Genomic DNA, 15,222 nt, shown 5'->3' on the forward strand with positions numbered 1-15,222 from the left:
CCCCGCGAATGTACAGTCTCATGACCGAGTGCTGGAATGAGATTCCTTCCAGGAGACCACGCTTTAAAGACATCCATGTCCGGCTTCGATCCTGGGAGGGCCTCTCAAGTCACACCAGCTCTACCACTCCCTCAGGTGGAAATGCCACCACGCAGACCACCTCCCTCAGTGCCAGCCCTGTGAGTAACCTCAGCAACCCCCGGTTTCCCAATTACATGTTCCCGGGCCAGGGAATTACACCACAGGGCCAGATTGCTGGTTTCATTGGCCCAGCGATACCTCAGAACCAGCGCTTCATCCCCATCAATGGATACCCAATACCTCCGGGATATGCAGCCTTTCCGGCGGCCCACTACCAGCCTGCAGGGCCTCCCAGGGTGATTCAGCACTGCCCACCTCCCAAGAGTCGGTCTCCAAGCAGCGCCAGTGGGTCGACCAGCACTGGCCATGTGGCCAGCTTGCCCTCATCAGGATCCAATCAGGAAGCAAACGTTCCTTTGCTACCGCACATGTCAATTCCAAATCACCCCGGTGGAATGGGTATCACTGTTTTTGGCAACAAATCTCAAAAACCCTACAAAATAGATTCAAAGCAACCATCTTTGCTTGGAGACTCCAATATTCATGGGCATACCGAATCTATGATTTCTGCAGAAGTATAAAATGGGTGACTTTTGTAAATACTCTCTACCGGACAAACTAAAAAGTGGCAGAAAAGATTTATATTCAAATGTTTTTATTGAAGGTTCTCATTTAGCAGACATTGCAACCAGTGTCTTCTGTGAAGTTTAACTGTGTCTTACTGGAAAGACACTAGCCAGGAAAAAATAATGCATTGTGGGATTTTCACTCCATCATGGTGTGTGATACGGTGTTGGTTTCAAGTGCTGAAAACCAATGAAGAGAAACAGAACATTGTAATTACATAGTAAACCAAAAAAGAAAGTCAAATGGTGCTCCGTGTATTTGCCTTTGGTCACCATGGCTGATCTACCCCCAAAATGTATATACTGTAGCATTTGTCTACCTGCTGTCTCTACTTCAGGACAGATGTTCAGGAACTATTTTGATTCAACTTAGACTCTAAGCATGTTTGAATGGAAGTGGTGTTTAGCACCACAGCGGGAACTTGAGGCTACATTTTAAATCTCGGATGGAAATGAACCATACAGACTTGTCATGTCCACAGAAGTCCTCTCGGTAGTCAGGCTTCTCTGGGATGGTGTAGGGTGTTTATGTGAACCTCCTCTTCTCATCATGAAGGCCTTTTCCAGGCCCTTTTTTCCACAATGTGTTTACACGGACCCTAAAGAAGGTAGATGCGGATGCTGGAAATGACTGTAGATTACAATTTGGGTTATTGCTTTAGGAATGGGGCCCCCAAGGAGGCAGAGTCAGGAAAATGGTCCCTCAGCCTGGATCAATATCCATGGGAGAGAGACAGGGTTATTGCACTGTTCCTTTGGTCAGCCTCTCTCTATAGGAGTGTCCCTAGACCACTGATGCTGATGCTAGAGGCAGGCACACATACATCCATGCCTGGCAGACTGTGTACAAGTTGGCCAAGGTCTTGGGATAGACTGTTGATAGACTGTGAGCAAGAGGAAACCCTGTGATGATGCCAGTAGCCAGCAAATTTAAACTCTCACTTTTCTTCTCATTTTTCTTGGAGATGTTCACCGATTATATTCTAGCACCAAGAAGTTGAACAATTTATTCACAGAGCTAGCTGGAATCCAAAGACTACATTATTCTATTTTGCAAAACATTATAGTATGTCTTTTAAAAAAAATATATACTGAGTTCTCTCAAAGATTGCAAAACTCCAGATTCCTTAACTTGGCAAAAAAGCAATTTGATCCGACCAGCTTGCCTTCCTTAGGGGGTGACATCAAGTGTGCCCATCCTGGCATTTACTTGCCAATTACCTTTTACCAAGTTCAGAATTCTTGTGGGATTCAAGTTTGCATAGAAAGGAATGTTAAACTTGATTTTTATCTTATTAAAAATAACTCCTTTATTCTAAGAAAAATATCAGCAAGTCTTGCTTTTATTTTAAAGCTATAGAGACTTACAGACTTATAAGATGCAAAATAAAACCTGAAACTACTTCATTGATAGAAAGAAATATTTCTTGAAGGGAATATAAGAAAGTTAGGAAGACCTTGATGTTTCTGCCTTTTAAGGTAGAATTTGCATAAGAAATCTAGGAAATCTGTCTACCAAAATGTGCCTACGTTTTCCCAAATAAACATGAACTTATAGGTACTGTGAACTCAAAAGAGTTGGCTATATTCAGATTTACTGGACAATAAGTTAAAAGTTATTTTGTGGCATGAATAAGCTGATTCTATGTAACATTTCTTGAAGTTGAGTAGAGGAGGAGATTTGTATCCTTTTGTTGCTATGCAACTATATAACGATGACACTTCAAACCACAATTTTGTATATGATATGACAATCAATTGTTTTCCAAGGATATTTATTTTGAGTAAACACAGTCTCAGTGAATCTGAGTTTTCAAGGAGTCCCTTAAAGGGGGATTAGCATTCCATGAGCCAGTAAGAGACCTTCTCTGGAAAGTCATTATTATGGTTAAAAGAAATAAATTCAACTTAGTTTTTTACAAAGAACTATAACATTTATTTTTAAGCCTTTTATAATAACTGAAGCCATTAAGGTGAGCTAACGAAATTTCAAAACCACTTGCTATAATTATTAAAACAGTGCTGTGATGCTGCAGCATGCAGCCTCTTTTGTATTAAATGGTACCTTTTTTCACAAGCTGAAAAATCTTTCACTCTGTTGACAATGTTTTGTAAGCTAATTTTATTTTCAGGTGTTTCTTTTTTTATTTCTCTGCACAAAACTGTTTATGGTTTGTATCACAGAAGTGAAAATATATCTGCATTTTTATATCTGGTCTGTTTCCTTATTTCCTTTGCTTGTTTTTAACTCAATGTAGATTGTCCTCAAATATATAATGGCGATGTTCAGATAGCTCACACTACCATATCTTTCCTTATTCTCACTGCATGCATTTAATCACTGTATCAATGTTTGATTTGTTCTTATGGGCATTCCAAATAGAAAAACATGGACTTGTAATGACCAAAAGACTATTTTATATTGAGGATATATGCATATGTATTTCACCACCAGAGATGATATTAAACACTGATTATTTTATGCTGCTGTTTATTAAAATGTTTACTATAAAATATGTCCTGAATATTGCTGTCATAGGAGCCTTTGGAAATCTTCATATTATTTCTAATGATTAACATTTCTTAGAAAGAGGAATCACAATTCTTATTTTTTGCCTTACTTCAATTAAATGATATTTTTAAAATTTTTTAAATAGACTCCACAGGGCTGGAAATATAGCTCAGAGATGCAGCACTTGCCTAACATGCATGACGCCATAGGTTCAAGCCCCAGCCCTACAAAAGAAACCTGGTTTGGGCATCGTTTTGTTAGTGGCCAAAGGTGGAAGAAGAATCCTGATGATTTCATGACCAAGTATAATCTGCCTGTAGATGACAAGCTTTGGACTTTTAAAATCAAAATGATGTATTTATAATGGAATGTAAAAAATAGAAATAGGATTGAAGTTGAGTTATTTTCTACCTTGATGTTTCCATATGAACTTAGCAAAACTCACTCACGCTTTCAGACTCTAAAGATTAGTCTGTGCATATCTTCTCATGTCCAGCTTAGATTCCAACCATTTGGTAAAATAAAAGAGTTGCACCATTTACTTGACGCAATATCACTATAACCTTGATTTGCCCAACAGAAAGAGCTACCATCCAGCAATTAATACACACTGTCAAGGAAAATGAATATCGTTATGAAAGTTCAAAGAACTTGTTCATCTCTGCTGTTTAACAAGAAGGAAACACAAGAAACCTTCAGGGTCTTGTCACCACCTCAGCCATCAAACTTAACAAAGCAACCACACCGCACGCAGTGAGGCCTGTGTGGGCCTCACCTCACACTTGAATGCCTGGACCTTCATTCCGACTTACTCTTTCTGCCACACCAAGCTCCTTTCCCCATCCCCTCAACCCCAAGTCCCTTGATTCCCCTGGTTTCCTACTCACCAACATCTGTGGGTTCTCGGCACCATGACCCCACATTGCCTGTTAGGAGGCACTAGATACTCACTGGATAAGAGTTCTGTCCTCTGCACGCCTTCAAGGATGATTACCTATTTTAGAGTTTCTTCCAGAGCCAGCTACCAAGAGCACCCAGGAATTTGTCAGCAATGTGGATTATCAAGTCCGTCCTTGACTCAAGTACTAAATCTACATTTCTAAGGGTAGAGCACAGCAATTTGTGTTTTGAGAATCTTCCCCATGATTCTGACAGATACTGAAGATCAAGAGCTACAGAACTGAAAGGAATGAAGTAGGGAAGGGTGGCCTTTTCATCTTTAGTACACAGGTATTTTAGCCATTTATTCCTCTTAAAGAAAGCCTAGCTGCCCAAAACCACAGCACTGAAGCCATTTGATAATCCTTTGTATTTTTCTGAGGCTACGGCTAGACCTCAGCCAGTGAAGTGCCCGCCTAGAATTTATAGAGTTAGGGGTGAGCTCACCAACAACCCCTCCCAAAAGTTGTACTTTTCTGTACTTCTTCACTTGGATAGAAAGTGAATAATGGGTCGGGGAGATGACTCAGCAAGTCATGGCCCTTGTCCTGTAAGCCTGGCAACCTGAGTGGTCCCTGGAACTGATGCAAAGATGGAGGAAGAGCCTCTACAGAGCTGTTTTCACTGTTATCACGTGTGTGCCGTGCACTCCCCCCCCCCCAGTAACAGAAATCAGTGTATTTTTAAAAGAAAGAAATACAGCACAGGCTAAGGGTACAGGACAGTGGCTAAGGGCATCCTGAAAACTTTAGGAGGCTTTGCATCTTTCGGAGGGAGGGAGGCAGGGGAACCCTCACCTTCTTGGATCCTGGCTAAATGGTTTTCCGTTTATATGGACAAACTCAAAGAAGCTATTTTCTTAGTGCAACTTTTTTTAATTTCTAAACTTGATGGTTGAAAAAAATCAAAAAGAATTTCTTCCTCTATGCTTTACCTTAAATTAAAGAGAAAAAAAAAGTCCCCTAAACACCAGCAATCTGTAATGTAAGACCAGCTCCTAGTCCACATCATACTAGAAGCCACCCAGAGGCCCCTCCCTCCTCTGTTTCCTGTGACAGTTGGTGGAAATGGTCACCTGCAGCCTATTTCGAGCTGTCCTCTGTGCAAGCCTGACTCTCCAGGGAGCTATGGGGCCTACAGATAAGGGAGAGGACAGCAAAAGGGATCCAGAATGGTGGCGGGATGAAGTTCATACTCCTCTTAATTTATAGAGCATTTTTTTTCCATCTACAGCTCAAATGCTAAAGAGGAAATACCAGATCAGAGGAGGGAGAGGAGTGAGAAGGCACACACGGGGTTTTGCAGCCTGTCAGACTTGCACCGGAAGTTTGTTACCATAAACACCAAGAGTACTGGGTCACTGAAATCTCAGGAGAGTGAGCCTTATAACCCATCAAAGCATTCAAAGTCCAGGCAGTCCCCTGGGAAGTTAGTGTGGGGAGGCTGAAAAACACGGAGATGTAAAGGAAGACTGCGACATATTTATGACGAGTTGAGTTCTAATCACTTAAGAGTTTGCTTGTTTACAAATAAGCATGATAACACTGGCTGACCATGCGGGGGCAAGAGCCACATCCTTCCCTAAGTGACTATGTGAACAAATGTTCTGGTCAGCTACAGAGGAAAGCCCTGCCTGTAAATTAAATAGGGCATTGCCTAGAACTTTGTAAAAGACGGTATCATGATGTGCAGAAATTAAAACTCTATTGTGAAATTATTAAGGCCACTCCACGTAGTTAAAAGGAAGATTTATTTAGTGGATAACTTACAAATGAAGGGATAGGTAGGTCACGGGGTCTGTGGAAGGTGTATCACAAGTCCGGCGGTGTTCTCTGGTGCTCTGCTCAGTCAACTTCCACCATCCAGGGTCCTGGGACTGAGAGAGAGCTGGCCCATCCAGATCTCAGGTCTCCAGGGTCCTCCCTTGGCCCCGCCTTGTAGGCGTGACAGTTGCCGAAGCCTCAATGGGGGTTGGAACTTCCAGATCAAAGCTGGAATGGCTGCCCACTACAAAACTCAAGGAATATTTAATGTGAAGAAAATGAGCCCGTGGGTCAGTTTTCATGACCTGCACTCCCGGCTGTAAGTTTAGACAGTAGAAGGATTCGCTACACAAAGTCAGAGATCTGTGCTCAAATTCTTCTGGCTTTAGAGGCAAATTGGAACTCTCACCAGGAACAGGTGCCACCCATGTCTGTCAGCAAAGGTGGGTGTGCGTGGCTTCCCTGTGTGGGGTCTCTGAAGGACAACCTATTTTAGAGTATAGAGAAAACAAGAGTCCTAAGACACAGTCATTCATCCAATCATAGCTCAGTCATGTTGCTTATTAATACAAGTTCTGAGGCCAAACTTGACTGTAAGGCATGGATCAATTTCTACCTGTTTGCAGGCAATGAAGGTCAAATGGTCATGAGAAGGGCTCAAGAACATAATGTTTTTAAAACTCTTAAAACAGTGTACAAAATAATGGGTGTCATTATGACATTTTCAAAGACAGGTCTTTGTACTTTGCTCACAACCATCCCCTGTTAATTTCCCTTGTTGGCCCTTCCACACTTCCCGTCAGCCCCCTTCCTTCCTCAAAATGGCTCCCCTTCTGATTTTAGTCAGGTGACAGTTTGTTGTAGAATAATCTTTTTGTATACTGTGAAGATGTGTCACTCAGATTGGTTTACTAAAAAGCTGAACAGCCAATAGTTAGGCAGGATTTGGGGGGCAGAGGAAATGCTGGGAAAGAAGGCAGAGATGCCAAGAGATGCAGAGCAAGCAGGATGGGCAATATGGAAATGAGGTAATAAAGCCAAGAGGCAGAAAGTCAATTAATAGAAATGGGTTAATTTAAGTTCTAAGAGATAGTTAGAAACAAGCCTTAGCTGTCAGCTGAGCTTTCATAATTAATAATAAGTCTCCATGAATATATACCACATTCTCTTTATCCATTGAAGTACTACTCAGTTGTAAAAAACAATGACATCATGAAGCTTGCAGGCAAATTGATGGAACTATAAAATATCATCCTGAGTGAGGTAACCCAAACTCAGAAAGACAAAGATGGTATTACTCACTCATAAGTAGATACTAGAGCTAAAGAGAAGGATAACCAGACTACAACCCACAGCTCCAGAGAAGCTAGGAAGCAAGGAGAACCCTAAGAGGGACACATGGATCACTTTGGGAGGGGAAAATAGATGAGATCTCCATGAGTAAACTGGGGACGAGGGAGGGCAATAGAGAGGAAGGGATGGGAGATGAGAACATGAGGGAAAGGGAGGGACAGAGTGGGAGAGCAATGAAAGAGATATCTTGATAGAGGGAGACATCATGGGGATAGGGAGAAACCTGGTGCTAGGGAAGTTCCCAGGAATCCACAAGGACAACCCCAGATTGGCCTACCAGCAATAGTGGAGAGGGTGCCTGAACTGACTTACCCTGGTAATCAGATTGGTGACTACCCTAACTGTCATCATAGAGCCTTCATCCAGCAACTGATGGAAGCAGATGCAGAGATCCACAGCCAAGTACGAGGTCAAGCCCTGGGAATTGAGTTGAGGAGAGAGAAGAGAAGAGGGATTCTATGAACAGGGGATCAAGATCATGATGGGGAAATCTACAGAGACAACTGAACCAAGCTCATAGGAACTCACAAACTTTACACCAACAACTGTGGAACCTGCATGGGACTGAACTGAACCTGCACAGGCCCTCTGTATGTGGGAGACAGTTGCATAGCTTGGTTTGTTTGATGGGCCCCTGGCAGTGGGATCAGGATCTATCCTTGGTGCATGAGTTGCCTTTGGGAGCCCATTCCTTATGGTGGAATGCCTTATATAGCCTTGATGCAGGGGAAGAGGCTTGGTCCTTCCTCGCCTGAATGTACCAGGCTTTGCTGACTCCCCATGGAGGCCTTACCCTTTTGTAGGAGGGATGGGGGGTGGGCCAGGGAGAGGAGGCTGATGGGGGGAGCTGGAGGAGGGATGAGAGGCGGATCTGTGGTTGGTATGTAAAATGAATAAAAAAATTTTAATTAAAAAAATAAGTTTCCATGTGGTTATTTTGGAGCCATTGGTGGGACAGAGACTCACTACAATAATTGATAGATGATAAATGATAGATAGATAGATAGATGTTGCTTGAGTTTTCCTGCCTTGCCCACAGTCAGGACAAATTCTGTCACCGCCATACACAGCCGCTCAACCCAACAAGTAAACACAGAGACTTATATTGTTTCAATGTATGCGTCAGCTTCTTATTAATATTTTATATCTTAAATTAATTCATTTCATAAATTATATTTAAGTAATCATTTCTACATCTATACCTGCACATGGTGGTGGCTTATCAGCGTTTCACATGCTGCTGGTCATGGCGGTGGCTGCAGCATCTGGTCATGGCGGCGCTGCAGGTCTCTGGTTTGGTGGCGCTGCAGCCAGCTTCTGCCTTCTGGCTTTTATTTTTCTCTGTTAGTACTATTTTCTGCTAGCACGGCGATCAGGTTTTATTTATTAACAATCAGAACAACTTGACATACAGACCATCCCCAGCACAGCAAGTGCAGCCATCTCAACACCTGCACTCAGCATGTCTAATCATCTCTATACGGACCTGCTGGTAACGCACAAGGAACCAGAAGGCTCCACAGGACATACAGAACATCCCACAGCAGATAGATAGATAGATAGATAGATAGATAGATAGATAGATAGATAGATACAGACAGGTGATAGATGATATAGATTCCACATATGAGAGGAAGTATATGGTATTTGTTATCCTTTCCTCACATTTCCCTTTCATGTCCCCCCTCAAGTCTTCTATTTTAATATCATTAATATGTCATATAATTATATATTTAAATCTAAATTCTGCATATAAAAGAAAGCTTGATATTTGTCTTTCCAGGTCTCTGTTTCACTTAACATGATAATAAATCCATTTCCCACACAGGACATAATTTCCCTTTTTAAAGGATGAACAAAACCCCATGGTATCTATAAGCTACATTTTCTTTACACATTCCCTGTTGATCGGCATCTAGGCTGGTTCCATATTTAGGAATTATAAGCAGTTCAGCAGTCAGCATGACTATGCAGACATCTTTGTAGTGTGCTGATGGAGATTCTTTTGGACATGTAACCAGGAGTGGTATCACTGGGGATACAATAGCTCCATTTTGTGTTTCTGTGATGAACCTGGTATTAACCGCCATAGTCCAGGTACTAGTTTGCATTTGCACCAGCAGAGTCTAAACATTCCTCTTTGCCCATATCCTCACCAGCATTTGTTTGCTGCATGACTGACACTTTTACTGAAGTGAGATGGAATCTCAAAGTAGTTTGAGGAAGCTAAACATCTTTTTCCACGTATTTACTGGCCATTTTTATTTCTCCCATTTTTTTTCTTTGAACTATGCAGTTTATTTTCATTTATTGATTGAGTTATTAGTCTTTTGATGTTTAATTTTTGGAGTTTTAATATAGTTAAAATATTAATCCCCTGTCAGATATACATAGTTAACAAATATGTTCTTCTATTATGTAGGCTCGTTCTTCCCTCTGGTGAATATTTCCTTTGTTATGTAAAAGCTTGTGAATGTCATGAAATCCCATTTGTCAATTCTTGTAATTATTTCTTGAGCTGTTTGAATTCTTCCAGAAAGTTATTGCCAATGCTTATATCCTTTTTAAAATTAACTTCTTTAAATTTTTTAGATCATAATATTATATAATTCTTCCCTTCACTTTCCTTCCTCCAAACTCTCCCATATACCCCTCCTTGATCTTTCTAATCTTCCACCTGCCCCTCCTTGCTGTTTAATTCATCTCTTTTTTCAGTAATTGGTGTTACACACACACACACACACACACACACACACACACACACACACACATACACATTCCTAAATACATAAGTACAAGCTGCTCAATGTATAATGTTAATTCTTTGAATATTTTCAAGACTGACCATTCGGTATTGGATAGTCCCTGGAGAACACTTTCTCCGGCTCTCAGCATTCCTTAGTTGTCTGTAGTTCTTTGTGTACACTGAGGTCTCATACACTTTCCTTCACCCACTTGGGCATGTCTGTTGCTATCCTGATCACCTCGTGTGTAGGCATCATTTTATGGTAAGATTTTATGGGTGTAGCATCTGACATTCCTAGGACACACAATCTTATAGAAAACTCCCTGATCCTCTGGCTCTTAAATCTTTCACCCCCTAAGGTTCTTTATGGGGTGGGACGATTCTTTATGTGTGGGAGTCGTTTTGTAGAAGTATCCGCTGGGACTGGGCTCCAGAGTTGTGGTTTTCAATAATAGTCAGTTTCAAAGAGAAGTTTCCTTGATGAGGAGTGAAAGACTACACTCATCTGTGGGCATAAGGATGCCTATTTGGAAGGTAGTTAGGCATTGTGCTGGTTTAGTATCGTGGCAGGTATAGGTTCTCCTCCAAGGTCCACAACTTCACTGGTCCTGGGTATTTGGCTAGGTTTCCATTACCAGACATGATTTCTCACTTGTTGAGCAGGTCTTAAGTTTAATTAGAGAGCTATTGGATACTGCCAGGGTGTGCATGCCACTACTGCATCCTTAGGGTTATGGTACCATGCTAGTTGTTGTTGTGGTCCATGGGCATCAAAGCAGGGTAGGACTGTTGGTCGTTTTCCTCCTTTGGAAAGTTTGCATGGTGTCTTCTGGTACAATGAAAACTAGTCAACACGGAGCAAGCTTTTGGGTCTATCTCAGTGGACTCTAAGTCCTGTTTCTAAAGTACATAGTGTCTTCAGAAATAGAGACTTCTACCTCAGGGAGGGGCGACTACCAAGAAAAATAGCAATGGCCTGTAATGTTTTGGGAGTCTCCTGAACAACCCTAACCAACAATTATAAAGAGGGCTTTTCATGCTTGGTGTTGGGGGTTTGTGAGATGAATAATTTGATGAGCAAGCATGTTAATTCCTTACATAAAAGTTGATAGAATTTATCTGTGAATCCATCTAGCCCTGGACTTTTATTTATTGAGAGACTTTTTGTTACCTCATCAATCTCATTGCCTGTTACAGATCTATTAAATTATATCCTCTTGATTTAATTTTGGTAAACCATGGGTGTATCTAGGAGTTTATCCATTTCTTCTAGATTTTTCATATTTTTGGAATATAAGCTTTCAAAGTACTTCCTGTTAAATCTCTATATTTCATCAGAATCTATAGGAACATCACCCTTTCAATCTAATTTTATTAAATTTAGACTTCTTTCTTTTGAGTAATTTGGCAAAGGGTAACTCAATTTTGTCTATTTTTTCAAAGCACTAACTATTTCCTGGATTCTTTGTATCAGTCTTTTAGTGAGCATTCACTAATTTCTAGTCTAATTTTTTTCCCTCTCTGCTTTTAGACTTTACTTTTCTTATTTTACTAAGACCTCAAGGCACATGATGATAATAATTGAAATGGCTCTGGTTTCTTAATATAAGAACTCATGCCTATAAACTTTTCCCCTAGAAGTGCCTTCACTGTATCCTAAAAGTTCTGATAAGAGGTGTTTTCATTTTCATTTAATTGTAGGGTTTTCTTAATTTATTCCCTAATTGAAATAACTCCCTGCATCTTTTCTGACCACCACAGATTAAAGATGGATATCATCAACAACAGAAACAGAAGAAGTATACAAACTCATGGAAAGCAAAGAACTCACTACTGAATGGGGGAAAAATGTCTCAAAATAGAATTTAAAACCTTTTCAAATTGAGTGAAAATGAAAACACAACATTCCCAAACTAATGGAAGACAATGAAAGCAGTTCTAAGATGAAAGTTCTTAACACCAAATGCCTACATTAAGAAAAAAAAAAGAAATAAAAGATCTTATATATAAAATAGCACTATAATGGAACATCTGGAAGCTCTAGAGCAATGGTTCTCAATCTGTGGGTTATGACTCCTTTGGGGGTTGAACAAAGGGTCACTTAAGACCATCACAAAATACAGATAGTTACATTATGATTCATAACAATTGCAAAATTATAATCATGAAATAACAAAAAAAATAATTTTATGGCTGGGGGTCACTACAACATGGGGACCTGCATTAAAGGGTCTCAGCATTGGGAAGGTTGAGAACATAGGATCTGGAACAGAAGAAACAATACACAAAAAGAACAGAAGGCAAGAAATAAACTCAGGGCTGAAATCAATAAATAGAAACAACAACAACAACAAAAATCAATGGAGCCAAGAAAATTAGTAATGTTAAATGATAAAATATTACACAAATTAACTAAAAGACACAGAGATAAGAGACAAATTAATAAAACTAGAGATGAAAAGGAGGGTATCAAACAATGAGGAACTCCAGAGAATCGTAAGGAGATACTATAAAATCTGTATTCCACCAAACTGGAAAATGTAAAAGAAATCAATGAATTTCCTCATAACAACCTACCAAAGATAAATCAAGAAGATAAGCAATTTAAGCAGACCTATAACCCCTAGTAAAATAAGGAGTAATTACAAAATCCCAACCAGAAAAACCAGGGCCAAATAGTTTTAGTGCAGAATTATACTAGACCTTTGAAGAAGAATTAACACCAATACTGCAAAATAAAAACTGAAGAAATTTTTCTAATTCTTTTTATGAGACCAGAATAGATCTGATACTAAAATAACACAATGATCAAAGAAAGAAAGAGAATTACAGACCAATTTCTCTTATGGACACAGCTAAAAAAACTTCTCAATAAAATACTTGCAAAACTAATTCAAGAATAACACATCGGGGTTGGGGGTTTAGCTCAGTGATAGAGCACCTGCCTAGCAAGCGCTAGGCCCTGGGTTCAATCCTCAGCTCTGGGGGGAAAAAAAGAATAACACATCAAAAAGATCATCTACCATGATCAAGTAGACTTCATTCCAGGGGTGCACAATTGGTTCAATGTACATAAACCAAAAATGCAGTCTATCACATAAATAGACTAGCAGACAAAAATTACACGATCTTCTCATTAGATGCAGAAATGGCCTTTGACAAAAATCCCAACATCCCTTCATGATGAAAGTTCTGGAGAGATTCGGAACACAAGGGACATACCTAAACGTAACAAGGGGTGGTTTGGAGCAAGCCTACAGCTAACATCAACTTAAATGGAGAGAAACTCAAAGCATTTCCAGGAAAATGAGGAACAAAACACTCCCTCCACTCTCTCCATACCTATAGAATATTTTTAGCTAAAGCAATGAAACAGCTGAAGGAGACCAAGGGGATGCAAAAAGGAAAGGAAAAAGTCAAAGATCTTATTTCCTGATGATATGATTTTATACACGAAAGACCCTGAAAACTGCATTAGGAAACTTCTGCAGCTGCTAAACACTTTCAGCAACGTGGTAGGATATAAAATTAACACACAAAAATCAGTAGTGGTTTGTAATGGTTTGAAAGAAAATGGCCCCCAAATGGAATAGCAGTATTGGGAGGCATGGCTTTGTTGGGGTGGGTGTGGCCTTGTTGGAGGAAGTGTGCCACTGTGGGGGCAGGCTTTGAGGTCTCATATATGCTCAAGCCACACCCAATGTCTCAGACCACTTCCTGTTGCCTGCACAAGATGTAGAACTCTCAGCTACCTTTCCAGCACCATGTCTGCCTGCATGCTGCCATGTCCCACTATGATGATAATGTCCTGGACCTCTGAACTGTAAGCCACCCAAGTAAATGTTTTTCTTTATAAGAGTTGCTGTGGTCATGGTGTCTCTTCACAGCAATAAAAACCCTAAGACATTAGGGTATGGATCATGTTAACTTTATTGATAAACTGGTTCTAAAACTAGGTTATGTCTCTCCCTCTTCCCAGACTTAGACATGCTTTTTAAAGTCTATGTCCAGGATCAAGAGCTATGGCAGGGATAAAAGAGAGCAAAGCAAAACAATTAAAGGGATTATTGATTTGTAAGTTTATTGGGTATGGTTAAGAATCTATAATATTTGTAACAAAAAAATAAAACTAAAACGAGATTGATAGTTAAAAGTCTGTGCCTAAGTAACCTTAGAGGAACCATATGGCATTATTCCATTTGGGGATATAAGAAACACATGGCCTGCCACCATCCTTAGGCAGCCACATGGCTGGCAGTCATCTTTGCTAGCACTGTAGAGGAAAGATGTCCTATGGCTTCACCGCCATCTTGATTAAGGGCAACCATGTGGTGTGACCCACCAAGGAGACAACAGGTCTCCAAAGATACTTTTGAATTAGGATAGATTTTTGTATGATAATTCCTGTCCTGTCTTGAAAACAATGTTTATGAAAGATAGGACTTTTAAAAAATGCTTGTTTAATGAGGTATTAAAGCTGCACCTCCATGCATTTATGTACAAGAACATACCTTGCTGGCAACCAAACTTTGTAACATAGGTGATATTGGTTTTAGAGACATTGAATTGTTTGCACTGTTGGAGCTTGGTTTTTTTCTTGTGAAGATTACAGTTGTGCCCTGTGTCTTCACTCTTGAAATAAAAAAAAAAAGTACTTTATTTTGATACTGCAGGAACATACTATTGAGAGATTTTAAACTTCTTTAAGAGAATATCTAGGGGTTTTACAGAAAACTTAAATAAGAAAAAAATGAGTATCTTTAAAGAACATCTTTTAAAATATTTAAATGTATAAGGCTATAAGAATTTTAAATTCATAAGATATTTTATTATAATGTCTTTATGAATATGTGATCTGGATAAATGGATAAATAAAAGGCTAAATATTAGGGCCATGGCTATGAGCCCCAACATTAAGCACTAGAGACTTATTATTCCTATCTTATGATACAGCAAGACAATGACCTAAGCAGTCTAGAAAAGGGTTTCTCCTTACCTAAGACCTATTCAGGCTAACAGAGACTGATTTGAGAATATATATCAAACTTCCTTGCTTTTGCTAACATTGTTAAGCTGTAGCTATTTCGGTAAACTGAGTCATACAAAAAAACTGTTATAGTCTATAATGGTATGCTATGTAAGGACCAGGAAAACAAACTTGCCAATCTTTATATGGAATTGAGTTCATGAAAAGAGCTTTAG

At 39.8% G+C, this 15,222-nt stretch overlaps 1 protein-coding gene across 1 annotated transcript in view; it reads left to right on the top strand.

Moving 5' to 3' along the window:
* Ror1 (receptor tyrosine kinase like orphan receptor 1) overlaps positions 1-2,916 on the top strand; it is a 149,743-nt gene extending 146,827 nt beyond the window's left edge. Inside the window, 1 exon segment of the mRNA XM_028870326.2 lies at positions 1-2,916. Within this exon segment, the coding sequence (XP_028726159.1) occupies positions 1-662 (662 nt within the window). The 3' untranslated portion in view covers positions 663-2,916.
* Positions 2,917-15,222: the final 12,306 nt, after the last annotated feature.

This window comes from Peromyscus leucopus, chromosome 2, assembly GCF_004664715.2.
Source record: "Peromyscus leucopus breed LL Stock chromosome 2, UCI_PerLeu_2.1, whole genome shotgun sequence".
Classification (NCBI taxonomy): domain Eukaryota; kingdom Metazoa; phylum Chordata; class Mammalia; order Rodentia; family Cricetidae; genus Peromyscus; species Peromyscus leucopus.